We start from the raw sequence: 26,785 nt of genomic DNA on the forward strand, positions 1-26,785 counted from the left end.
GCGCTCAGTTCCGGTCCTTCTTCTTTATCCTTCCGACATGAACGGCCTCCGTCCCGGCGGCTAGAGGCTTCAGTTCCTGTTGGGGTAGTGCTTGCCTGCGCCTGTGAAGCTCCTCGGGCCGGGCCTCGCGGCCCGGGAGCAGCGCCCTCGGCACCATGGTAAGTGGGCTGAGTGTGGGAGGCAGGGGGCGAGCGGGCGGGCTGTGCGGCGCCGTCGGACGCCACTGCGGGTTACAGGCTCCTCGGCCGTAGGCCTGACGAGCCTCTTTCCTGCCTCCCGTACGTGACGCAAGTTGGAGGTGCAAACTGGAACCTAGATAGCAGCCGCGTTATCATTTCGGACCGTGTTTTAATCCCGTTGAAGTTCTTTGTGGTATCAGTAGGGAAACCAAAGTATAGAGAGGCGGAAGAACCGGCTTGGAATCACGATGCACAGGGTGGGCTGGATTGTCTGTCTCCAAGTCCGGAAAGAGAGAGGAGCAGCTGTTGTGACTGTATATTTCAGAGATTATTTGATGTATGTTGTCTATCTCTCCACAGTGTTATAAATTTCACAGGTTTCATCATTGCCTTCTTACGCACTGTAGGTGTTCAATAACCACTTAATAAATGAATGAATGGCATACACAGGAAGTGCTGGTGAATAAGAGTGTCATCTCTGTGGTCTGGCCTGGTTTGTTGGTTCCTTCATTCGTTCAGGAAGTCTTAACGATGTGCAAATATGAGAATGCACACAGTGCCATTACAAAGAAAATGTTCATATGTGTAGATTACTAAACTATTTTCAGTAAGTGAACTAACGTAAGAGACACATGACCCTTTATAGTAAAACTAAAAAAGATGTATGGGAAGCCATTGGTGAATACAAGATTCCAAGGAGAGAAACCACTGGACCAGACGCAGTCCTTTTTGTGGGAAGATCTTCCCTGCCTCAAACTACTCCTTCCATCTGACAAGCATAGGGAATCCCCTCCCTCTGTTCCTTAGTAAGGGAGAAGGAACTCTGGCCCTGGATATTTTTGACTACAGTAGTTGTTGGGTTTTATATACCTGTCCCCATCACAGTCATGTCTGTGGGCTTCCATCACCCTAGGTGCATGCTCTTTTAATTGTATTGAATTATAGTTTTGGGGAAAAGTTTTTATGAGCTTCCCCCAAAACAAAAACCATGGTCAATTATCTAGCACCGGGAAGCGAACTTGGCCCAATGGATAGGGTGTCTGCCTATCACATGGGAGGTCCGTGGTTCAAACCCTGGGCCTCCTTGACCCGTGTGGAGCTGGCCCATGTGCAGTGCTGATGCGCGCAAGGAGTGCCCTGCCACGCAGGGGTGTCCCCGCGTAGGGGAGTCCCACGCGCAAGGAGTGCGCCCCATAAGGAGAGCCGCCCAGTGCGAAAGAAAGTTCAGGCTGCCCAGAAATGGCGCCATACACACGGAGAGCTGGCACAAGATGATGCAACAAAGAAACACAGATTCCTGGTGCCGCTGATAAGGATAGAAACGGTCACACAACAAAGACAACTTGGGGGGTGGGGTGAGAGATAAATAAAAAAATAAATCTTAAAAAATATATATCTAGCACCTAGCACAGTGTTAAGCATGGAATAGGCATTGAGAAACACTGAATTAAATATTTAGAATCTGTAGACCTTAATAAACAGTTGAAATAAAACACAGCCTCAGCTTTCAAGATGGTGACTTCCCCTGGGAGAAGCTCTGTTTTATTTCTTTATAAATGTCGTGTTCATCTGTCCACCAAGTATTTGCCAAGTTTGTTTCTGTGTCAGTTAAAATGGAGGTTATGAAAGGAGATTTTAATTGAGCTCACTTTTCCTGAGCGTCTGTAAACTGTATGCCTAATGTCTTCGTGTTTTATCTTGTTAAATCAAACAACATCCCTATGTAGCACAACATGGTATGATTCCTGTTGTGAAGATGGAGAAACCAAAGCTTAGAGAGACTACTTTTCAGGGATAGTAAGTGGCAGAGCCGGGGGTAAAATTCAAGACCTTGTCTCAGCAAGTACTTGCTCTACTTTATATTACAGTGCAGAAAACATGTTTTCTGCCTGACAGTTTGTTTAAGGAACTTGACACTAGTGTATCGGTACTTATGTAAAACTCAGAAGTCAGTCTTGAGGTGTTTCTTCTTCAAATTCCACTAACAGAATGATGCTGAGTGGTAAGTATTATGTAAGTATAAACCCAGAAAGAGAATACTAGCCCTGCTGTACAGGGGTCAGAAAAAAACTTTTTGGGATGTGAAGACATACGTAAAATTTGAAGAATAAATAACAGCCAGATATAAGTTGGGGTGTGGACAGTAGGGGATAAAATTTTTAGGTAGAGGGAACATTGTAAAGTTTTAGGATTTGGACATTTTTTGCTTTTTTGTTGGTTCATCTGTTGGTTCAAAGCACTTTGCTAATGTCCTTGTAAAACTTTTCACTAAAATGTAAATGGAAGGTAGTGAACGTGGCTCAACTGATAGAGCCTCCGTCTACCATATGGAGGGTCCAGGGTTTGATCCCCAGGGCCTCCTGACCCGTGTGGTAAGCTGGCCCATGTGCAGTGCTGTGGCGTGCAAGGAATGCCGTGCCATGCAGGGGCGTCCCTGTGTAGGGGAGCCCCATGTGCAAGGAGTGCGCCCCGCAAGGAGAGCCGCCCTGCGTGAAAAAAGCACAGCCTGCCCAGGAGTGGTGCCACACACACGGAGAGCTGACGCAGCAAGATGACGCAACAAAAAAGAGATGCAGTTTTCCAGTGCCACTAGATAATGCAAGCGGATGCAGAACACACAGCAAATGGACACAGAGAGCAGACAGTGGTGGGGGGGGGGGGCGGGGAGGAGGTAGAGAGAAATAAATAAAAAATAAATCTGAAAAAAAAATATAAATGGAAACAAAAAGTATTGTAAACATGGGCATTTTTCCCTTCTTTCTCTTCCTAGGCTCGAAATGCAGAAAAGGCCATGTAAGTATCAACTGGTTTTTGAAAGTAAATTTTATGTTAAGTTAATATCTAGGAAAGCGGATTTGGCTCAAGCGACTGAGCTCCTGCATATCACAAGGGATGTCCCAGGTTTGGTTCCCTGTGCCTTTTAAAAAAAAAGATGAGCACACAACAAACAGACAACAAATGCAAACAATGAGGGAGTCAGCAGAAATAAGTCTTTAAAAAAAAATATTGTTTAAGAAAATATTAGTATCTACCATGGAACTGTCTCTGCATTTGCTCCTTTTGGAATATGGACCTTTTGAGATGCCATTTCTTTCTCTGCAGGTGTTAAAGTAGCATTCCTTATATTTGCTCCTCTGTTTTCCCCATTAGTGTTTTCTGATGGCTCCCAGAACTTATACTGGATAAACATTTGTTCACTTGGGATGGTGCAGGGGCTGTGAGAGTGACAGCTGGAGCACCCAATGATACTGGTTTTTTAATATCAGAATTTGTTGCTTGTCTCATTGGTCTGATAAGTAGCATTTCCTACTGTTATTACACACAGTGTAAACAAAATAGAGACTTGGGTTTCCAGGAGCACAATTGGTCTTATAAGCCCTACTGCTTGGAATGTGAAAGCCCTTAATTACCTTATGGTTTCTTAATCACCATCTGTGAATGACATTAAGTATGGTCATGAGCAGATCTTCCCCATCCAGGAACCTTGGTGATAAGAAATCTATGAGCAGGATCTAACAGAATCTTCTCTATCCCTTGTAGGACGGCCTTAGCAAGATTTCGCCAAGCTCAGCTGGAAGAGGGAAAAGTGAAGGTTGGTGTCAGTCTTCCTTAGGAATTTTAAAGTGTCAAAAACAAACGCATTATACCATTAAAATTATTTTTTACTAAGTAAAAAAAACAAACAAACCACAAATGCAGTAAAACTTCCTCCTGGGTAGACATCAGACTCCTAGTCTTCCTATTTCTTGTCTGTTCTCACTGATACTCTTGCATCTGTGCACTTGAATCCCAGGTGTACCTCCCTATAGCTGGGGCAGTGTAATGATCTCGTGGTTGCTTTTTCCATCTCCTCTGTAATATGTTGATTTGGTGGGCCCCGTTGTTATCCTGGCTCTGTCTAATATTGAGTAATAGGAAGTATAGTGGGATGTGGGAAGCAGCTATAAGCTGAAACCAGAAATGTCTCGACTCATGGAGACTTAGCCAGTTTAAGGATATATGTATCATTTGGATATTTTCCTTTCTTCTTTTAAAATTATATACTTATTTATTTGTGTATACGCACACATTTGAGTAGTATCTGTATTTAGTTTTAAACTTTTTTTTTATTATGGAAAGTCTCAAATCTACACAGAAATACAGTGAATGATAGAATGAACTCTCCACAATGCATACATGTCATCTACCTTCAACAGTTATCACCTAACATTTTTTATGAAAGCACTATTCATAGAAAACTGGGAGAAAAAAAGAATAGTAAAATGAAGAGAGGGGTAAGGCCTCTCATACTCCTTGTATCCCCCAAAGATAAACATCGTTATTAACATTTCCCCAATATTTTCCTTTTAGTATTTTCTCTATGCACAAGTGTGTGTATGTATGTGTAGCAATTTGATATAGTTATAAATTCCCAAAATAAATAATGGATTATATTTGTAAACTGCTCTGTATCTGGGCATGATTAAATAGGATTAGGGCTTTGATTGGGGCACATCAGTAGGGTGTTGAGTCTCCACCCCTTGGTGGGTGGGGACTCAGATAAAAGGCATGGCAAAGGACAGAGTTGGAGGGTTTTTAATGTTGGAGTTTTGATGTTAGAGTTTGATGCTGAAGTCTCAAGCTGGAACCCTAGGAAGTAAACACACAGAGGAAAGAGAAGCAAGCCCCAGGAAGAGAGGAACCTGAGCCCAGAAAGAAGCAAGCCCGGGGAAGAGAGAAATCCTGATCCCAGAGTGAAGCAAGACCTGGGAAGAGAGGAACCCAGGAAGCCTGAACCCTGGCAGCTGTCGGCAGCCGTTTTGCTCCAACACGTGGAAATAGACTTTGGTGAGGGGAGTAACTTACGCTTTATGGCCTGGTAACTGTAAGCTCCTACCCCAAATAAATGCCCTTTATAAAAGCCAGCAGATTTCTGGTATTTTGCATCAGCACTGCTTTGGCAGAATAATACAGAATTTGGTACTGGAAGTGGAGTAGTGCTTTTGTAATTACCAAAGTGCTGTAAAGGTTTTATAAATGAGTAAGGAATATTTTTTGGAGGAATTGTGAGATGCTTGATAGAAAAGACTGAGATTGCTTTGCAGAGACTTTTGGTAGGGCTATGGATATTAAAGAAACCTTTTATAATGTCTTAGAAGTAAATGGTAAAACTATTATTGGAAATTGGAGGAAAGATGATCTATGTTTTAAAGTTGCAGAGAACTTAGCAAGATTAACTCCTGATGTTTTATGGAAGGAAGAATTTGAAAATGGGCAGCCTAGGCATTTAGCTGAAGAAATTTCCAAAGGAAACCCAGAGAATGCAACTTGGCTTCTGCTTGCAGCTTATAGCAGAAGGCTAGATGAGAGAGATATGCTGAGGACTGAACTGTCAGACACAAAGAAAACAGAAACTGATTGTGGAAATTCCAAGCCTCTGGAAATCAAGCTCCCAGATGATATTGCCCCATTTGGGGACTTAGCTAAATGCTTGGAACTATAAATCAAGATTGAAGATGCAGTTATCCAGGAAAAACTTGTGGAAAGTCTTACTGTCTGATGGCTTGGACCCCTGCTTCTTACATGCAAAACCAACAAGGTTTTTGAGAGAGCTGTATGAACAAAACCACTGTCAGCATGAAATAAAAAGAACATGGAAAGGAGAAATGGAAGGAGAGACAGCTTTAAGAGGAAAGCCATGGAAACTGAGATCTGGAATTAAGACGTCACCTTGGGCCAAGAGAGGAACCCCACCCATGTGTACAGAGAGGGTGAGTTTGCCCCAGCATTTGAAGAGGGTGGATGTTCCCACCCGATGGTTGGGGAGACTTTTGCTACCCCAGGGTACAGAGAGGGTGGAGCACATTCCTCAAGGATTAGGGCGGTTAAGGTTAGAACCCCATCGGTTCGAGAGGGGTGGACCTGTCCTCCATGGATTAGGGGAGGGCAGGTGGTAAACCCCTTGCTCTGAGGGTTGAGCCTGTATGCCTAAGATTAGGGGAGGCCAGGTTGTCGACTCATTGTTCTGAGAAGGTTGAGCCTGTATGCCAAAGGTCAGGCAGGATGTTGCCTTCACATTACTGTACTAGGGGGGCTAAGACTCTAACCCACATATCGGGTAAAGTGTGGCAATCACCCCAACACTCTTGGAGGGTAAGGTCTGGAGTTTGGTCCACACCCAATGCTTGATGAGGCTCAAACCAAGAAAATGGCTGTTGGGTAAGCATGTGGAAAGGGTGGGTTCCCATAAGGTACCAAGGAGAAGAAACCATCATCTTAAGAATGACTCTCAGACTTTGAAATCGAATGGAGGATGCCCTGCAGGTTTACTGAACTGTAGAGGACCCATAACTCATGTTTCCCTCCCAATTTCTCCTTATCGTAATGAAAATGTTTATCCTTTTTCTGTCCATTTGTGTTTTGGAAGCAGATAAATTGTTTTGTAATTTCAGAGGTCTATATCCAGGTGGGACTTAGCCCCAAGAAAACTGTATTTCTTTAAATTGATTGTGATATGATTTAGTACTTGCATTATTACTGATTTAAGATTTTCTTAAATATTATAATGTTTTTTTGAAATTCGGAGGATGGAGTGTAGCAGTTTGATATAGTTATGAATTCCAAAAATAGATATTGGATTATGTTTGTAACCTGGTCTGTTCCTGGACATGATTAAATTAGGATTAGGGGTTTGATTGGGCCTGTCAGTAGGATGTGGAGTCCCCACCCCTTGGTCAGTGAGGACTCACAGGTAAAAGGCATGGCAAAGGACAGAGTTGGAAGGTTTTTGATGTTGGAGTTTGTGCTGAAGTCTCAAGCTTGAATCCCGGGAAGTAAGCACAGAGAGGAAAGAGAAGCAAGCCCTGGGAAGAGAGAAACCCTGAGCCCAGAGAAAAACAAGACTAGGAAGAGAGGAACCAGGAAGCCTGAACCCTCGGAGCCGTCGGCAGCCGTCTTGCTCCAACACGTGGAAATAGACTTTGGTGAGGGGAGTAACTTATGCTTTATGGCCTGGTATCTGTAAGCCCCTACCTCAAATAAATACGCTTTATAAAAGCCAACAGATTGCTGGTGTTTTGCATCAGCACCCCTTTGGCTGACTAATATAGCATGTGTATGTGCTAGTGAGTGTGTTTTAACATAATTGGTATCCCTTGAAATGCATTTTATATCTTGCTCTTTTTGCATAAATAATAGATGGTTCTTTGTTCTAAACATTGATGGCCATAATTTTTAAGGTAATGTAGCTATTCCACTTAAACAACATTTGAGTTTCTTCCACTGTATCTGCTAGATAACAATGCAATGAATGATTTTGCCTGTGTAGTTTTTTCCTTAGGAGAGATTATAGAGTTGGGTTTAAGGCTTAATGAGGCTTGCCTGGAAGTGAATTCAAATATAACTGGAACATTTAGACATTTTAGGTTCCAGGTTTGAACCACTTGTGTATGTTGCATGAAGCTTGTAACTAGCGCAGTGACAGCATGTGTACTTCGCTTGTCCATAGGAACGAAGACCCTTTCTCGCCTCAGAATGTACCGAGCTGCCCAAAGCCGAGAAGTGGAGACGACAGGTACATTCTGGGTGAATCTAACCTTAGCGAAAGCAAGCTTGTGATCGCTTCCTTTTAAAATGATTATTAAACCAGAATTCTAAGTATTTTAAAGTACTCATTTTGAATTATACTTTTCCTGTCTCAGGGATAGTCAAAAGCCATGAAAATTTATTAGCTTTTTTTTTTTAAATCTTCACAGATTATTGGAGAGATCTCTAAAAAAGTGGCTCAAATTCAGAATGGTAAGCTGTCTCGTTTGTCTCTGATGTGTTTGTTTCTCAAATAGAAAGTTAGACTTGGGCAAATAGAAAATAAGTAAAGACATAGAAAACCTAAATAATACTGTCAATCAGTTTGACCTAATTGATACTTATATAGAACAGTATATGTAATAACAGAAGAATACATTTCTAAGTACACATGGAACATTCACCAAGATAGAACATATTTTGGGCTATAAAACAACTGTTACCAAGTTTAAAATAATTGATATACCAAGTATATTGTCTGATAGAAAACTTAACAGTGAGAGGATGGAAGAGGCCTTGGGCTCTTGGGGAGAGGGGCTGGGGTTGGGAGGAGTGGGATTTGCAAGTCCAGGAGTAACCATGTCATTGTGGATGTTGGACTCCCCTCTTGCAGGAGCTTGGCCTTGGTCAGGCCAGGCCTCTTTCTTGCCCCCCGCACTCCTTGCCCACCCCACCCCTGCAGCCAAGCCCAGGAATTGAGCTGTGATATATGTGTAAAAGGCAAATTTTGATGTCACAGATAAAAATGTTTACTTTGCTGCGATTAAGGTATTTTTGCATTTTGTTATAAAAGTGGTGCAACAAGGCATACAATCCCCGGACCACCTGATAGCAGTACATACTACATAGTAGCAGTACATACTAACAAGGGTAAATTCTGATTTGTGCTGTGGTAGGAAGCTTTCTCTAGAGCAGCCACAGTCTTTTACTTGTCAGGATTGTGGACCAATAGCCAATAGGGAGACATCTCTTTAAAAACATGTTAACTTCTGATATCATGGAAACATCAGCAGAAGAGATTTGTCCAACTTGTGCAGTTATCCAGAGGCAATGCTAATCAGGCTACAGGTGACTTTGCAGCTTGTCTTACACTTGAACACAGAGACTTGGAGATTCGGGTGACTCGAGTGGTGTTGTGTTTCACCTGGCCAGGGATTAAGAAGTCCTCGTGCTCAGAGATCAAACATGCACTGTACCACAAGTCCTGCTGGTGGACTTTCTTCTTTTCTGAGTTCATATTCTACAGTCAGTACGGATCCTGTAGCTGAGCCTTTCTCTCACTTGTCAGCAGTGAGATGTTCTGCAGGAGAACAGCTTAATTCTTCTGGCCTTTTCATGTCTCAGTTACAGCAACTGCAGATACAGCTGCAGCCAGAATGACAGCATTGCAAGCACTGGAGACTGCACACAGGGCATCCTCGCAGTCTAACGCAAGCAATGCCATCACCACAATTACAACCCAGAGCAACAACCAGCACAGCTAGGGCAGAAAGCAGTCAGAAAACTTTCTAGAATTCATGATTCCTTTTTTTAAAAATCTTTTTTATTTTATGATTCCTTTTTCTTTTTTTTAAAGCTTTATTTTCTATTTATTTCTCTCCCCTTCTCCCCCTCCCCCTTGTCTGCTCTCTCTGTACACTTGCTGTGTGTTCTTCTGTGCCCGCTTGTATTCTTGTCAGTGGTACCAGGAATCTCTATTTGTTGCATCATCTTGCTGTGTCAGCTCTCTGTGTGGGCGGTGCCACTCCTGGGCAGGCTATGCTTTTTTCGTGTGGGGCAGCTCTCATGGGGCACACTGCTTGCACGTGGGGCTCCACTGCGTGGCATGGCACTCCTTGTGTGCATCAGCACTGCGCATGAGCCAGCTCACCGCACGGGTCAGGAGGCTTTGAGTTTGAACCCTGGACCTCCCATGTGGTAGGCGGATGCACTATCATTTCAGCCAAATCTGCTTCCCATGATTCCTTCTAACAAGGTTGAATCATCCTAAAATGTCTGAAACAGAACACTAGTCCATGGAAAGTGACTCTTTTTGTCTAAGAGCAGCTTCTGTCCAGTTTGATGCACGTAGAGAACAACCTTTCCTGAGATGAGGATGAATGGGAGGAGATGGCAAATTTTGGTGCTATGGTCTGTGTAGAGATTATGTCTTTAGACATTGCTTCTCATAGGCTTAATTTAAAAGAACCCAATTCACAGCCAGTATCCTCTGTGCTGTATTTGCCAGGGAAAGTGGGTAACTACTATCTTGGGTTTGTTTGGTGATAATAATTTCAGGTCTGTTCCTCTTTTATATCATGTACATTTAATAGGAAGAGAGGAAATATATGAAATGATCATTTCCACTTAAGTAGTTTTTATTTCTAGCAGGCAAATGTAGGTACCATCGCAGGAATGATCTCTGCTTCCTGCATCTTGGTATTCAAAGGACTTGTAATACTAAAATTCCACCTAAAGAGGAAAATTGAACCTGCTAATGAAGCTACTGTGTGTATTTATGAATATTAATGAATGAAAACTGGTTAGATGGTTTACCTCCAAAAACAAAAAAAACCCTCACTTTAAAAAACAATTGATTTTGCAAAATGGGCAAAAGCTTTGGATACTTTACCAAAAGAAGATAAACTAATGGCAAATGAGCATTCTTTCTTTTGTTGAACATAATTAGCCATTAAGGAAATATAAATTAAAACTACACACCTATTAAAGAACACTGACAGTACCTAGTACTGGCAGACATGGGGCAACCGGAACTCTGAATCTTTGATGAGAATGCAAAATGGTACAGCCACTTTCGAAAGTGGTTTGGCAGCTTCATGTAAAGCTACCCGTACACGTACCATATGACCTAGCTTTTCCCCTCCTAGGTATATAACCAAGAAAAAAATTTCTTCATACTGAAACCTGTATACAGATATTTATAAGTAGTTTTTTTTTTTTTTTTAATTTTTAAAATTTCTCTCCCCTTCTCTGCCCTCCCCCCCCCAGTTGTCTGCTCCCTGTGTCCATTCGCTGTGTGTTCTTCTTGGTCCGTTTATATTCTTGTCAGTGGCACCAGAAATCTGTGTCTCTTTTCTGTTGTGTCATCTTGCTGCGTCAGCTCTTCATGTATGTTTTATTCATAATTGCCCCAAAGTGGAAAGAACCCAAGTGCCCTTCTCCTTGTGAGTGGAGAGGCAAACTGAGCTACCATCTATACAGTAGTCTACTACTTGACAATAGAAAGGAACAGATTAATGATACATGCAGCAACATGGATGAATCTCAGAAGCATTTGACTAAATAACAGAAACCAGATTTAAAAGGCTACATCATGGGAGAACGACCTAGGAAGCAGGAAGCTGAAGGTCAGTGGAACTGCGACGATGAGGCGGAGATCATGCGTTACCATGTGACAGAGGAGCCCGGGACCAGGGATCATCCGCAGCCAGCCCCAGAAAACCAGTCTTTGGGAAGAAAGCATCTCCTTGATGACACCTTGATTTGGACATTTTCCTACCCTCAAAACCCTGAGTGGCTGCAGGTCAAGTCCATGAAAATGAAAGAAACGTTTGTTTTAGTTAGTTTTCTAATCTAAAAAGTAATTCACAGAGTGACATCATCGACATGGCAACAAAAGATATCCCCTGGAAAAGTCTCCCCTCAGAAACAACTAATACAGGGACAAGCTCCACTTGTTTGGAACTCTGGAGGATGATAGAACCTGGAGAATGACTCCATAAATGCTGAACTCACAAAGGAGGAAAAACAAAACAGAAAAAGGTGGGAGATCTGTGACCTGGACCTGCCAGTCCAGACCCCATCCCCTCACTCAGTCTTGTGCAGCTTAAGAGTAGCACAGAGGCAGCATGCCCCAGGCCCTCCTGCTGTGGACTAAGACCCTAGAGCCACTGACAGCAAGTTAGAATCCCAGGCATATCCAGGCACAGGGACCCAAGTCTTCACAGGCCAGAGCAGGGTACAAGCAGCTGGTGAGCAAGTGCATTTGAAAAAAGACTCCTCCCTGGGAAATAAAAGAGACTGCAGGAGAACTGTTGGCAAGAGGTGCACACACTCAACCCAGCCTCTTTTTTTAAGCAGTTTTATTGAGATATATTCACATACCATACAGTCTCTGCAAAGTGTGTAATCAGTGGCTTTTAGTATAATCATGATATTTACATTCATTACCTAACTGATGTGGTTGAATCAAAGGCTTAATTTTTAACATAATTTAATAAAAATTTAATCAAAGACATTTCAGCTGAACCTAATACAATCAAAGGGTATCACATCCAGAGGAACAGACCAGTTTACAAACATAATCTCTCTTTTTGGAATTTATAAATAATCTCAAATTGCCATCCTCCCAAAAAAAACCAGAAGAAAGACTTGAATCAAAGATCTGTCCATAGGTGTGGAGGACCTAGAAAAAGCACAGCAATCTAAACACAAAGTAAGAAGAAAGAAAGAAAGAACAAAGATTAGAGCAGAAATAAATGAAATAGAGCACTAAAAATTTCTAACACTAAAAGTTGACTTTTTGAAAAGATCAATAAAATTGATGAATTAAACATCTAGCTAGTCTGACAGAAAAAAGAGAACTCAAATAAAATTAGCAATGAGATGGACATTAGCACTGATCCCATAGAAATAAAAAGGATCATAAGAGGATACTAGGAATAGCTGTATGCCAACAAATTAGACAGCCTAGGTGAAGTGTACAAATTCCTAGAAGCATCAACAACCTTCACTGACTCTAGAAGAAATAGTAAATCTCAAGACTCATTACAAGTGAAGAGATTTACTCAATGATCAAAAACCTCCCAAAAAAGAAACCCCAGGACCAGATGGCTTCACAGATGAATTCTACCAAATATTCCAAGAATGCATACCAGTCCTGCTCAAAACCTTTTGAAAAATTGAAGAAGAAACACTACAGAACTCATTGTATGAGGTTAACATTATTCTAATACCAAAGCCAGATAAAGATGCTACAAAAAGGAAAATTACAGACTGATTTTTCTTATGAATGTAGGGGAATAAAATCTTCAACTAAATACTAGCAAATTTGAATCCAACAGCACATTAAAGAATTACACACCATTATCAAGTGGGATTTATCCCAGGCATGCAGGGGTGGTTCAACATAAGAAAATCATTTAATATAATACACCACATTAAGAGAATAAAGGGGAAGAAACCACATGATCATCTCTATTGGCATAGAAAAGGTATTTAACAAAATCTAGCATCCTTTCTTGATGAAAACACTTGAAAAACTAGGAGTACAAAGAAATTTTCTCAGCATGATAAAAGACATATATCGTACTCAATGGTGAAAGACTAAAAGCTTTCCCTTTAAGATCTGGTACAACACAAGGATTCCCCCGTCACCACTTTTATTCAGCATTGTGCTGGAAGTTCTAGCTAGAACAATGAGACAAGAAAAAGAAGGAAAAGGCATCCAATTGAATTTTCTAGAGTAATTTCGTGATTGGGTAGAAGTGCCTTTCCATACTTTTGATATTTTCATTCGTTCTTTACCTCATACTAGCAAGAGCCGTGCAGTGTGCCATTTCCACCTGTCAGGGTTCATTAAACCATTTTCCCTGCCTCTCTATGGTGGGATGGCAAGTTGCTTCTTGCTTTTGGCCACTACCGACTACCTTGTGCAGGCCCCTTACGTTCTTTTTTTTTTTTTTAAGTTGTGGTAACATGCAATAGAATTGCCCATTTTAAATCACTTTCATGTATACAGTTCAGTGATTCTAATTATATTTACGATATTGTGCTACCAGCACCGCTATCCATTACCAAAACTTTTTCATCACCCCAAACAGAAATGGTACTCATTAAGCAAAACTCCCCAGGGTAACCTGAAATCTACTTCTGTCTATTGATTTGCTTAGTCCAGCTATTTCATGTAACTGGAGTCATGCACTGTCTGTCCTTTTGTACCTGGCTTATTTCATTTGTCATGATGTCTTCAAGGTTCATCCATGTGGTAGCATGTAATGGAACTTTGTTCCATTTTAGGGCAGATTAATATTCCATTGTATGTATTTTAATTATCCATTCATCTCTTGATGGTTGACATTCTTTTTAGAGGATGTGACATTGGTGTTTGGAAGATATGATGTTACTAATATTTTTCTTTTATAGCTGGTTTAGGTGAATTCCGAATTCGTGACCTGAATGATGAAATTAACAAACTGCTAAGAGAAAAAGGACACTGGGAGGTCCGGATAAAGGAACTGGGTGGCCCTGATTATGGGGTAAGCTGATGGCGTTTGGTTTGTGCCTGGTGTTTTTTGGCAGGATGGGTAGGTCTGTCTCCCTTGGCATTCCCTGCAGCTCTCAGCCCATGCCTGCCACAGGGGAGGTGCTCAGGAAATGAAAGAAGGCTCAAAAATTGCCTCGGAAAAGGGAGGATAGGTGTAAAAAGTTCATAGCACAAGGCTCAGAGGTGGACAGGCTTCCTGCCTTAAACAGTCTGTCGCTCCTGAGTAAGCAGCTTAAATCTGTGCACCTCAGTTTCCTTTTCTCTGAAATGATCATGGCCTCTCCACATCCTTTCTCTGAATTAGGGGAGGTAGGTGTGGCCATTTGTTGGCTTCTTCACCTGATTGAGCCTCAGGCGTTCTCCATTCCTTCCCTTCTTTGGACTCTCCGACAGTGGCTTCTAAACTTTCAGGACATGCCCCTTTGTAAACACACACATGCGTACACAAAATTTGCTGAAAACATGATTGTTATGATGGTTTCGATGGTTTCTATTCTGTTCTATTTTGATTTAAAAACAAAACAAAACAATGGTTATGACACATTTAATTGATTTCATGACCCCCTCACTTAGCTCAGCTTCGAGAAACACTGCCCAGAATCTGGCTGCTTTTGTGAGGAGATGTATCCCAGATCTTTTGAACCAATGGCCTCTAATCAACGGGCTGTAATATATTATGTAAGAAATACATGCTGTTTTTCTCCATTGTGGTCTTTTCGGTTTTATGGAATTCTAACACAAAACCTGAAGCCTCACTTTAGCACCTGGCATAAAAATGAAGGCTTTATTTTTCCCCTTGCTGGGGGAAAGGCACTCACCTTTCTCGAGCACCTTTTCTGTTGTAGGTTCTATGCTGGGAGCTTTCTCATGGGTCCTCTTGTGAACCTCTCCAACTGTGAAGGGAGATTTTCTCTTTCCCTTCAGTCTGTTTTAAAGTAATGCAGAGGGCAGTGGGTGTAGTTCAGTGGTTGGATGCTTGCTTCCTGTACACAAGGCCCCAGGTTCAATCCCTGGCACCTCCTAAAAAAAATAGAGTTTTATTAACTTTCTTAGAAAAGTGACCCATTGCAGAAGCATTAAAACTCTAACATGAAACAAACACATAAAAAAAAGAGAAAAATAAAAGAAAAAACAAAAACAGAGAAATCTAGTATATAAAATATGTTTAAGTTCTACTATCCAAATTCAACGCTTTTAATGTTTTTATGGATTTTCTTCTAGGCTTTTTGTAATGCTTAAGTTTTTTTCATTGTCTAAGTATTAAAGTAATAAATTATCATTGTAGAAAATTTACAAAGTTCAGGAAAATATAAACAACCAGAACAAGCTCCAGTCATAATCCTATAACCTAAGCACAACTGCTAGAATATTTCCTCCCATTGTTTTTCTTTGGATGCATTTTTCATCATTGAGATCATTCTCACTGCATGTAAAGTTTTGGTTCTACAGTTTTATTTTCTTTTTAAAATGGTAATTTTAGTTATATAAATAGTATGTACTTTTTTGCAAAAAAGAAAAAACATAAAAAATATAAAAATAAACATATACTGAGCAATAGCCACTATTAACATTTTCTATTTATCTTTATAGGATTTTTCTCAGTTCATATTTTAACTATATTCTCTGTTCACCTAATAGTATATCAGGAAAATATTTTATGTCAATAAATGGTAATTCTTGTCATCATTTTAAAAATACTTTTTCAAACTCGCAGAAAGTTGCAAAAATAGTAGGGAACTTTCATATACCCTGTACACAGATTCACCAGTTTTTATTTTCCTGAACCATTTGAAGGTAGGTTGAATTCATCATGCTATCTAACTCCTTAATACTGTGTATTTTCTGAGAATAAGAATGTTCTCTAATGAACCATGGTAGAGTTATCAAATGTAAGAAAATTAACTTTGATAGAATAATTTTAATCTAATATACAGTCTACATGGCAGTTTTATAAATTTTCACAATAATGTCCTTTATAGCAATTTTTTCCCCTCTAGTACCAGACCCAGTTCAGGCTTACAAGCTGTCTTTAGTTGTAAATATCCTCGTTTTTAATGAATAGAACTCAGTTTTCTGGATGTATTTAATTTGTCTTCTACTGATTCTCATTTAGTTGCTTGCATTTTCTTCTTTCTTTTGACTTTTGTCACATAATGTCATATTATTTTTCTAAGTCAATGTAAGAGTTTCATAAGAACCATCATTTTTAAGGTCTAGAAGATACTCTATCAGTAAATATATAATTTACTGAAATCTCTGCTGTTAGATATTTAGGTTGATTTTTAGGGGATAAAAATATGTGTAAAACTGTTCTTTGTAGATAGGTATTTCCATTTTTAACCTTATTATCTTAAAATATCTTTACAAATGTGAAAATAGTGGGTTTAAGGATCATACCTATTTTCTCTTTTTTCCCTCCCAATAAAGAAAGTTGGCCCTAAAATGCTGGATCATGAAGGGAAAGAAGTCCCGGGAAACCGAGGTTACAAGTACTTTGGAGCAGCCAAAGATTTGCCTGGTGTGAGAGAGCTGTTTGAAAAAGAGCGTAAGTAACTGATGCTTGTGAAGATTTTAACCCCTGCTTGTCGGTAATAATTGTGAGTAAGTATGTTACGTGCTAAATTCTTTTCCTCTATCATTTCTTAGCTGCACAACGACCTGTAATATAGGAATAACTGTTCCCAGTTTTTTTTTGTTTGTTTTTTTTTTTTTTTTTTTTTAAGATTTATTTTTATTTATTTAATTCCCCTCCCCTCCCCCGGTTGTCTGTTTTCTGTGTCTTTTTTGCTGCTTCTTGTTTCTTTGTCCGCTTCTGTTGTCATCAGCGGCACAGGAATTGTGGGCGGCGCCATTCCTCGGCAGGCTGCTCCCTCCTTCGCGCTGGGCGGCTCTCCTTATGGGTGCACTCCTTGCACATGGGGCTCCCCTACGCCGGGGACACCCCTGTGTGGCACAGCACTCCTTGCGCGCATCAGCACTGCGCATAGGCCAGCTCCACACGGGTCAAGGAGGCCCGGGGCTTGAACCGCAGACCTCCCATGTGGTAGACGGACGCCCTAACCACTGGGCCAAAGTCCGTTTCCCTGTTCCCAGTTTTTAAATGAGAAACCTCAGACCCTAGGATTTGAACTCACAGACCCAGGGCCACACAGTTGGGCCTGGAAAGCGAGCCCAGGATGGCTGGTGCCAAATTCCATGCTTTCTGCAGATACTAGTGAGTCTGGATAAGGAGTTTGCCAGTCTGAAGTTTCTCAAAACCATTGGGACACAAGGTGCAGTCTCTGAAGTTCATTAAGTCAGGTTCATGGTTCCGCTGACGGACTTGTCAGTTGAGAAAACTGTACCTGAAAAACAAAACACGGGCAGAATGCCAGTGTGAGAAAACAGATGAAAGGTAAGCTGCTCTGTGTGGCTCTCAGTGGGGACCCTTCATCGGTCCTCCTTTTCCCCCCTTCCCCACCTCCCACAGTGGCCCTGGGGAACCAGCTCAGCCTTAGGGCTTTCACATACACAATTTGAAGCCACTGGTCTAGAGTTTTAGTGTATTTTGATTTTGCTGTTTAGAAAAGTAGTTTAAACACTATAGGAAAAAAATGTGAAAAGCAGAAAATGGTAGCAGTATTGGCACCACTGTTGTCATTTAATGTATTTTCTTCCAGTTGGTTTTCCTATTTTTAAAAAAGCGTAAATCCTGCTTCTTTAAAAATTCATTCTGTCAAAATTTTTTCATGCTTCATTACCATTACTTAAAAATGATTCAAAATTTAAATACCACATATGGAAGCAATACATTATTATTACGGCGAGGTTGTAAAATAAAGCAAATCAGGAAAAAAAAATCACCTATAATTTTCACAACTTGATGATGACTGTTAAGATGCTGTGGCATATTTCCCTCCAATTTTTAAGGGTCATGAGGGGAGCTTCTAGATTAAGTTTATGCTGTATATGGTGGGTTTTTAAAAAAATTTATTCTAGTCATAGATTTTTTTTTTTTAAATAAAAGAAAGTATGTCTTTCTGGGTATAATTCAGATAGTACAGAAAGAGCTACAGTCCCCTTGACCTCCCAGGCCCACTTTCCCTGCTAGAGGGCACATTATTTTTTGTCTGGTGCCTTCCAGGCCTTTTCCATGCTTTTCCGTGTGTCTTTCTTCAGTTAAATGTCTTCATTGTACATGACAGATGACTGCACCCAAATTGACTTAAAAAGAAGAGAAAATGTATGGGCTCAGGGACTGGAAAGCCCGTGGGTAGTTTGGCTTCAGGAGTCCAGGTCACGGTCGCTCTTTGTGTTTCGACTTCTACCATGCGAGCGTCCTCTGCTTTGGTCTCTGCTTGTGACAGCACATTGTCCATCGCGGACTTACATCTTGTGCTTTCTCAGCGTCAGATTCCAGCCCCCTAGCATCGAAACAGAATTCCCCAAACTGAGTCTGCTTGGCTCTGATTGATCCCAGCTCCACCCTTAAACCCTCAACCAGTCCTTGTGGCCAGGATACGTGTCACACAGTGTCCTGAGCTGGCCGGGCCTCAGCCACAGGTTTTTTATAAATTAGGATAGATGCCTTCACGTGGACTGATTGGATCAGAGTTCTAAGCACTGAGTTAAAGGGTGGTGCCACCATATAATCTCAGTAGTACAGAGAAGTGCCTATTGCAGTGTCTCTTTATGAATATATACTATATGGCTGCACAGCATTGTATAGGAAGGAGGCTCTAGTGTGATTGTGACTTGGGAAATTCAGCTCCGTTGGTGCTCTTTCTTTTAGCTCTTCCTCCTCCAAGGAAGACGCGAGCTGAGCTCATGAAGGCCATCGATTTTGAGTACTACGGGTACCTGGATGAAGATGATGGTGTTATCGTGCCTTTGGAACAGGAGTATGAAAAGAAATGTAGGTCGATGGGCATTACATTTCCTTACAGACGGCGTCCAGTTTCTCTTCACTCCTTTGAAAATGGGTTTAAAACAGTGCTTTGCACCAGGAGGGAGTTTTCCTTGTTGCCAGTGGTCTCTGGAGTGTGTGGAGTTCCCACCTCCCTATGCGTATCCATGAGGCGGGTTGTGAGGCAGCTGGGGCTGTCACAGGCCAGGAGCAGCAGGCGGGGGATGCCACCCAGAGCTGCTTCTGGTCTCATCCTTCTGCTGCATGTGCTTACCATGTAGATTCGTTCCCAGGTTGACCTCTCCGAGAATCATGCAACGGTGCCCATGAAGCAGCTTTAGATCTGCTTGAAACACAGCTCCAGGGTTACAATTCAGTATCCCCCTCCCGCAGCCTCTGGTATCCTCTGGTCTCCTTTCTGTGTCTCATGAATTTCCTTATTCTAGGTATCTCACATGAGTGAAATCATACAGTAGTGTCCTTGTGTGCCTGGCTTGTCCCACTTAGCATCACATCTTCCTGGCTCACCTGTGTAGCGATGGGCATCGCGTGGACGCAGCGGCAGGCATCACTTCCCAAGTACTTCCTCCGTGCTAAACACCACATGGGCTTTCTTTGGAAGCCCCTTGACAATCTGTGAAGAATGCAGTTAATCCCCATCTTACACAACCAGTCAGGACTTGGACTCGGATGGTCCAGCATGCTCCATCTCTGCTCTGTTTTTCAGCAGGTGTGCCGGGAACCCACCCGGGTTGTTGAACTGGCGGGGCTCTGAGGACTTTGCTTAGGTGGCTGCCTTGGAAGGGACTGGAGCAGGTACTTGCACAACAGTGTTCACAGCAGCATGATTCACGAGAGCCGAGAGGTCCCAGCGCCTATTGTCCATTCACAGATGAATGAGTATGCAAAATGCGGTCCCTCCGGACAATGGAATGTCCCTTAGTTGTAGAAAGAAATGTGGTTCTGGTGCATGCTACTACACAGTGAATCTCCCTCTGATGCTAAGTGGGATAAGCCAGGCACGCAAGGACCACTGCTGGATGATTTCACTTATATGAAATATGTGGAATAAGGAAATTCATGAGACACGGAAAAGAGACCAGAGGGATACCAGGAGCTGAGGGGAGGGGGACACTGAACTGTATACTTAAAAGTGGTTAAATTAGGGAATTTTATGTTGTATATATATGTTATAATATAAATTAAAAAAAAAAACCTTTAAAAGCTGCCTTGCAGAAACTTAAAGCCAGACCTGTTGGAAGGCAAGACCACCCCTCATACCCATTTCCCACCCACCAGGGCAGAACAGAGGGGTCCCTTTTCCGGGGCTGACGCCCTGCCTGGTGTTTAGGGCTAATTTAGAGCCTGGAGTAAGTTGCATCTGCTCTCCCTTGTCTTTAGTGAGAGCTAAATTAGTGGAAAAGTGGAAAGTTGAGCGAGAGGCCCGGCTGGCAAGAGGAGAAAAGGAGGAGGAGGAGGAGGAGGAAGAGGAAGAGGTCAACATCTACGCTGTCAACGAGGAGGAGGTACTGGGCCGCTCCCCGTGGGCCGCCGTCCTGTGCTCCGAGCTGTGAGGCGTTGATTTCAGGGTAGCACGGGAGGAAGGAAGTGTGGCTCGTTAACAAGGGAGCAGGGGTCAAGCCCGGCTCTGCCCCTACCTCCAGCCTCACCCTCAGCTTCCTCTCATGGAAGATGGGTGTGGAAATCACCTCTGAGGATTATGGGAAGGGTTTCAGAGAAGTATGGCTGGGGAAACACTTTGGAGCTACACCTTAACACAGAGGTTAGCTCTTTTTATTTATTTCTGCCTCCCCGCCCCCGCCCCATTCTCCCGTTGTCTGCTCTCGGTGTCCATTCACTGTGATTTCTTCCGTGCCTGCTTGTATTCTCATTAGGCGGCTCTGGGTACCGATCCTGGGACCTTCTGGAGTAGGAGAGAGGTGATTACTCTCTTGCGCCACCTGAGCTCCCCTGTCCTGCTGCATCTTCTTATTTTCTCTCCCCTGTGTCTCTTGTTGTGTAATCTTGTTGCACCAGTTCTCCACGTCGGCCGGCACTCCTGTGCAGGGTGACTTTTCCCACATAGGGGGGCTGTCCTGTGCGGGGCCGCATTCCTGCGTGGGCCAGCTCGCTGCATGGGCCAGCTCGCCCTCACCAGCAGGCCCTGGGCATGGGACCCTGGACTTCCTATGTGGTAGACGGGAGCCCAATTGGTTGAGCCACGTCCATTTCCCAGAGGTTAGCCCTTTACTTACTAGGGATGGACCTGCTGAGATACGGGCATTGGAGGCATAGACACATATGAAGCCATACGAGCTTTAACCCATGACCTCATCATTTCCTTTTTTTTTTTTTTTCCCCGTGGTCAGGAAACTTATTTTTAGAATTAGCCAGCTGGACTCAGTTTAGATGATCCCAGTTTTGCGGGCAGCATCCGGGTGGTCCTAGCAGGAGCCAGCTGAGCACAGGCCTCCTCCCTGCCCTCAGGCCTGCTCGGGTGCTGACCTTGGCCGCAGCAGCGTCACGGAGCTTCTTCACGGCCTGTCTGCTCTGGCGCTGTTGGCCTGACGTCCACAGCGAGCCAAGTGTGTTGTCTTTGCTCTCCGTCACGGTGACTCCGTGGTCAGGGGCTTGGTGATGGCACAGTGGTCAGGCTTGTTTTTTGTGGAGATATTTGGGTGTTTCTGGGATGCAGCGTCTTAGCCTGCTGGAAGGTGGGTCGTGTGCGGAGCTTCTTTTGTATGGCAGCGGACGCCTTCCAGTGCTGTTGTCTTGCCTCACAGCCTTTGCTTTGACTCCAGTTTTGGGATGGGCAGTGGCTTCCTTCACTTCCAGCACCATCTTCGTGACAAGGACCTCATCGTTGTTTTTAGGTACCAGGGATCGAACCCGGGACCTCCCTGGGAAGCCGGTGCTCAACTGCGGAGCCACGTTGGCTTCCTTGAGTTGGTTTTTTCGTTTGTTTTGCTTGTTGTTTGTTTTTTTTTTTTCAGGAGGTACCAGGAACCAAACCTGGGACCTTCGTTGTGGGAGATGGGTGCTCTGCTGCTTTTCTCCTTACCTGCTCCCATCGTCATGTCTTTTAAAATGGCAGTGGCAGTAGCTCCTCTGTAGTTTAACACTGCCTTGTACAGATGGGGAAACAGGCCTGGGGCCAGGAAGGGACTTGCTGAGCGGCTCAGGGTGGGGCAGAGTGACCCTCCCCGCGGGCGGTGCCCCTGAGCTCCCAGCTCCTGTGTGAGTCCTGCCGTGTGGGGGCAGTCATCCCCAGGCAGGACCAGAACGCAGCTGACGCGCTAGTCTGAGAAAGGGGAGGCAGGGTCTCACCCCAGCTCCTGTGTGCGTCCTGCCGTGTGGGGGCAGTCATCCCCAGGCAGGACCAGAACGCAGCTGATGCGCTAGTCTGAGAAAGGGGAGGAAGGGTCTCACCCCAGTGCAGATGACAGGCCAGGTTCCCTTGACGTCACTAGTGAGGAGGCAGGCCCAGAGAGGTTTAGCGACTCAGTCAGGGCCACACAGGATCTATCAAACCTGAGGTGCATGCTCAGGTCTCGCTAACTAGCAGTGGGGATCAGTGAAGGGTTTGAAGCAAGACGACATCATGCTCAAGGTGCACATATTCATCTGCTCATTGAGTGATGCCGGGTTCATTAGTGGCTTCTGTGAGCCAGGCCTGTGCCCAGTGCAAGTTCTGGGCATGCAGCTCCCGGCCTGGTGGGGAGCCAGCAGGCACAGGGATAGACTGGAAGTGGCTGCTGGGACGGGAGCTCGGAGAGAGCCACATGGGCTGGGAGAGCCCACAAAGGCTTTCCTGGGGAAGGGACCCTTCGGCTGAGGTTTGGAACATGAGGAGGAGTTGGCCAAGCACAGAAGGGAGGGAAATGTTCCAGGCAGAGGGAGTGGCAGGTGCAGAGGCTGCGTGTGCTGGAAGGTTCTGTGGTGCGCGTGAAGGGCAGAGCGCAGACCAGCGTGGTGGGACATAGAGCTTGGCATGCAAGGGGGCGGCTTTTTGGTTTGAAATAAGTGTAGATTTACAGGAAGTTACAAAGATAGAGGTCCCATGTACCCTGTCCCCAGTTGCCCCAAGGGGTTCCATCTCTGTAGCTGCAGCACAGTGTCCAAACTGGAGAAACCGACATTGGTCCAGTGAGTGTGCATTGCTCTAAGTCATTCGATCACGGGGGTAGAGCCACGTAACCGTCGCCGGAGTCAAGCTCCAGAACTTGCCGTCACCACAAAGCTTGCCCTCCTGCTGCCCCATCACAGTCCCAGCCACCTCCCTCCCTGTGCTGTCCCTAACCCCTGGCAGCAACTAGTCTGCTGTCCATTGCTATAATTTGTCATTTAGAAAATTTTACGTAAGTAGAACCAGTCAGCATGTCACCTTTTGAGATTGGCCTCTGCACTCAGCCCAGTGCCTGGTAGGACTGTTAGGTTGCTGTGCCTCTGCAGTGCCTTCCTGTCTTCTTGCCGAGTGGTGCTCCCCTCACACAGGTCTAAGCGCGCAGCAGGTTGAACGCGCCCTTCGAGGAAGTAGAGTGGAAGAAGCAAGAGCCTGGAGGCTCCCCTCCTGCCCCGAGGTGCTCTCCTACCTCTGATAGCGAATTGCTTTTTCTCCTTTCTGAACGTCCTATATGAACGTAACCATGCATACACTTTTGTGCCTGGTGCTCCTAGTATTTGGTGTCCAGTGTGGGGCCACGGCAGGCAGGCTGTGAACGTCCTTGTGTGTGTCCTTGGGGGACAGTCCTTTCAGATGAGTACACTCAGATCACGGGGGTAGGCACGGATCAGCTTTAGGAGATCCAGCCAGTTTCCTAAAGCACTTGTACCAACTTTGACTCCTGCCAGGAGCGTACGAGAGGTTCCCACCAAAGGTGGTTGTTTTTTTAACCTTTTTTAAAGATTTATTTTATTTATTTCTTCCCACCCCCACCCCCCGTTATGTGCTCTCTGTGTCTGTTCATCTTTTTTAGGAGGCACCGGGAACTGAATCCGAGACCTCCCATGTGGGAGGGAGGTGCCCAGTGGCTCGAACCACCTCTGCTCCCTTTTTAACTTTTTATTTTGAAATATTTTCAAACTTACAGAAAGTAAGTTTGAAAGTTACTTAGTTTTGTAAGTTATAGTTACTTATACAAACCCATACAGAGAACTCCGGCATACTCCTTAACTCCCAGATAGACAGATTCTAACATTTTGCCACATTAGTGGTATCATTTTATCTTCCTGCCTACCTACTTGTCTGTCCATCCACCATCCATACATCTGTCAACCTATCTATCTATCTGTCTGTCTGTCTCTGTCAATCCATTATCTGAACACTTGAGTGTAGGCTGTATGCATCATGTTCCTTGAATACTTAATGCTTTCGTGTACATTTCCTGAGAACAAGGATCTTCACTTATGTAACCACCTAAAGGGCAGTGATCGAGTTCAGGAAATTTAACATTGAGATAAAGATTATGGTCTGTGTTCCAGTTTTTCCCTATGGCCCCATAAGCCTTTTTCTTTCCTGAGAGCAATGTAGGTTTACAGAAAATCATGACAAAGTACAGAGTTCTCATATACCCTCCCCTCTTTGCATTGGTATGATACTTTTGTTACATTTGATGAAACAATGTTACTGTAATTATACTTTTAAATGTAGTTCATAGTTTATATTAGGGTTACTGTTTGTATGGTACAGTTGTATGGTTTTGAAAAATTTTCATTATGGTAACATATGTACAACCTAACATTTCTCATTTTAACTGCTTTCAAATATACAATTCAGTGGTGTAAGATACATTCAGATTGTTATGCTACTATCACCACCATTCATTACCAAAACTTTGTATCTCCCTAAGCACAAACCAATTTAAGTATTAACTCCCTCTCCCCTACCATTGCCCCAATACCTGGTAATCTGTATTCTAGTTTCTATCCCTATGCATTTGCCTATTCTAATTATTTCATATAAGTGGGATCCTATAATATTTTCCTTTCGTATCTGTCTTCTTTCACCGAACATGATGTCTTCAGGGTGCATCCATGCTTTCCGTGGATCAGAACTTCATCCTGAATAACATTCCATTGTGTGTCCATCTCACACTTGTGCACCCATTCATCTTTTGCTGGAGACTTGGGTTGCTTCCATCTTTGGTAATTGTGGTTAATGCCACTAGAAACATCAACGTACAGCTATCTGTTTGAATCTCTGCTTTCAAATCTTTTGGGTGTATCCCTAGAAGTGGGACTGCCAGGCCATATGGTAATTCTGTACCTAACTTTCCGAGGAACGGCCAAACTGTCTTCCACAGTGCCTGAACCGTTTTACATTCCCACAGCCGTGAATGGTGAGCAGACAGCTGGGGGGGTAGTAATAAATAGATAATAATAATAATAAATCTTAAAAAAAAAATAAATTTATAGATAATACATTCACAAATTTCAAAAACCAAAGAGGATATAACTGTATTCAGCAAAGAGTCTCTTTCCCATCTCTGTTCCCCACCTCCCAGTTCTCATGCTGTTACTAGTTTCTATTCTTACTTTCTCTCCTTACATGAAAAGTAGTATAATATACACAGGGTTTTGCTGCCTTTTTATTCAATAATGGGTCTTGGAGATCTTTCTATGTCGTTTCAGAGCTTCCTCGTTAGTTCTTTTTTTTTTGTAGCCGCGCAGAGTAGTACGTTTTTTTAACGTTACGGCATTTCTGTCTTTAACTCGTCTCGCGCTGATGGCCTCTGGTTGCTCTGTTCGCAGTCGGATGAGGAAGGCGGCCTGGAGAAGGGAGGGGATGACGGGCAGCAGAAGTTCATCGCTCACGTCCCAGTGCCATCACAGCAAGAGGTAGACGGGGACTGGCTCCTGGAGTCGGGGGGGGGGGGGGGGGGGGGCGGAACACGACATGACTGTCTCTAAAAGCCCACTCCGTGGCAGCCTCGAGGGCGTTTTCCTCAGCCCTTCCAGCCCCTGAGGCAGCTCTAGGTCCTGACCACAGGGCAGGGCAGGGTGTGGACTCCAGAAAGGGGTGAGACCCTCTGCCTTCAATGACACATCAAATACGTGTTCAGAGGGTTCCAGCAGGAGAGTTTAGACGGGCTCCTGGGGGCCCGCGCCTGCTGGAACTCCCTCAGGGCGGGGTTCTTGGCAGGGCTTGGCGGGCGTCCCTGAGGCGGGAAGCACGAGCCCTTTCCTCTTGCTCTCCGCAGATTGAGGAGGCGCTTGTGCGCAGGAAGAAGATGGAGCTCCTCCACAAGTACGCAAGCGAGACGCTGCAGGCCCAGAGCGAGGAGGCCAAAAGGCTCCTGGGGTACTAGTGCCAGCCAGGCGATCCGCGGCCCCCCAGCCTCACGCGTTAGCCCATGGCCTCTGTGGGACTGCAGAGAGACGGGCCAGCTTCCCACCGTTCATGCTCTTCTGGCCTCGCTGTTAAGCTCGTGTCCTGATCCCAGCAGGGCTCTATCCATTGCTTCCCCGCTGGGCTGTCTTGTACTGATAATTTTGTATAAATATTTTGCTACTGTAAGCATCCTTTTCTTATTTTGGAGTGTGTAAGACAGGTTGTTAATTGCCTGAACGTGCTTTATTTAGCCTCACACTGTGTTTTCTGGAGGAGAGAATCAATTAGTGGCCAACATTTAAAAATGTAATTTTACATAAAAACCCATATAACTTGTCCTGAAAAATGAGAAGCTGAGATGTCCTGGAGCCCACATTCCCACTTGTCCACCAGCCGTAAGCCACAGCGGTCCTTTTTGGACCAGACTGTGCTCTCAGGGCTCTGGGGTGCCACGCAGCCTGCTGCCCCCGTCCTGCTGGGCGGGGAGAGCTGGGGGCTGCTGCCTGTTTTATAGCTGTTCTGGAGAGAACTATTTTTAGTAAAAACTTTTATATCAAAGGAAA

The 26,785-nt window shown here is 43.9% G+C and overlaps 1 protein-coding gene and 1 pseudogene across 1 annotated transcript; both read left to right on the forward strand.

The window, feature by feature from the left end:
* Positions 1-26,785, forward strand: ISY1 (ISY1 splicing factor homolog). The gene is made up of 11 exons (XM_004475938.5): positions 1-158; positions 2,950-2,972; positions 3,720-3,771; positions 7,666-7,731; positions 7,913-7,955; positions 13,887-13,999; positions 16,435-16,552; positions 18,779-18,901; positions 20,294-20,418; positions 25,643-25,729; positions 26,092-26,785. The coding sequence occupies exons 1-11, from the start codon at positions 156-158 to the stop codon at positions 26,197-26,199; spliced, it is 861 nt and encodes a 286-aa protein (XP_004475995.1). The 5' UTR covers positions 1-155; the 3' UTR covers positions 26,200-26,785.
* On the forward strand, positions 8,492-9,692 carry LOC139437661 (E3 ubiquitin-protein ligase KCMF1 pseudogene; annotated as a pseudogene).

Source organism: Dasypus novemcinctus, chromosome 26 (assembly GCF_030445035.2).
Source record: "Dasypus novemcinctus isolate mDasNov1 chromosome 26, mDasNov1.1.hap2, whole genome shotgun sequence".
NCBI lineage: Eukaryota > Metazoa > Chordata > Mammalia > Cingulata > Dasypodidae > Dasypus > Dasypus novemcinctus.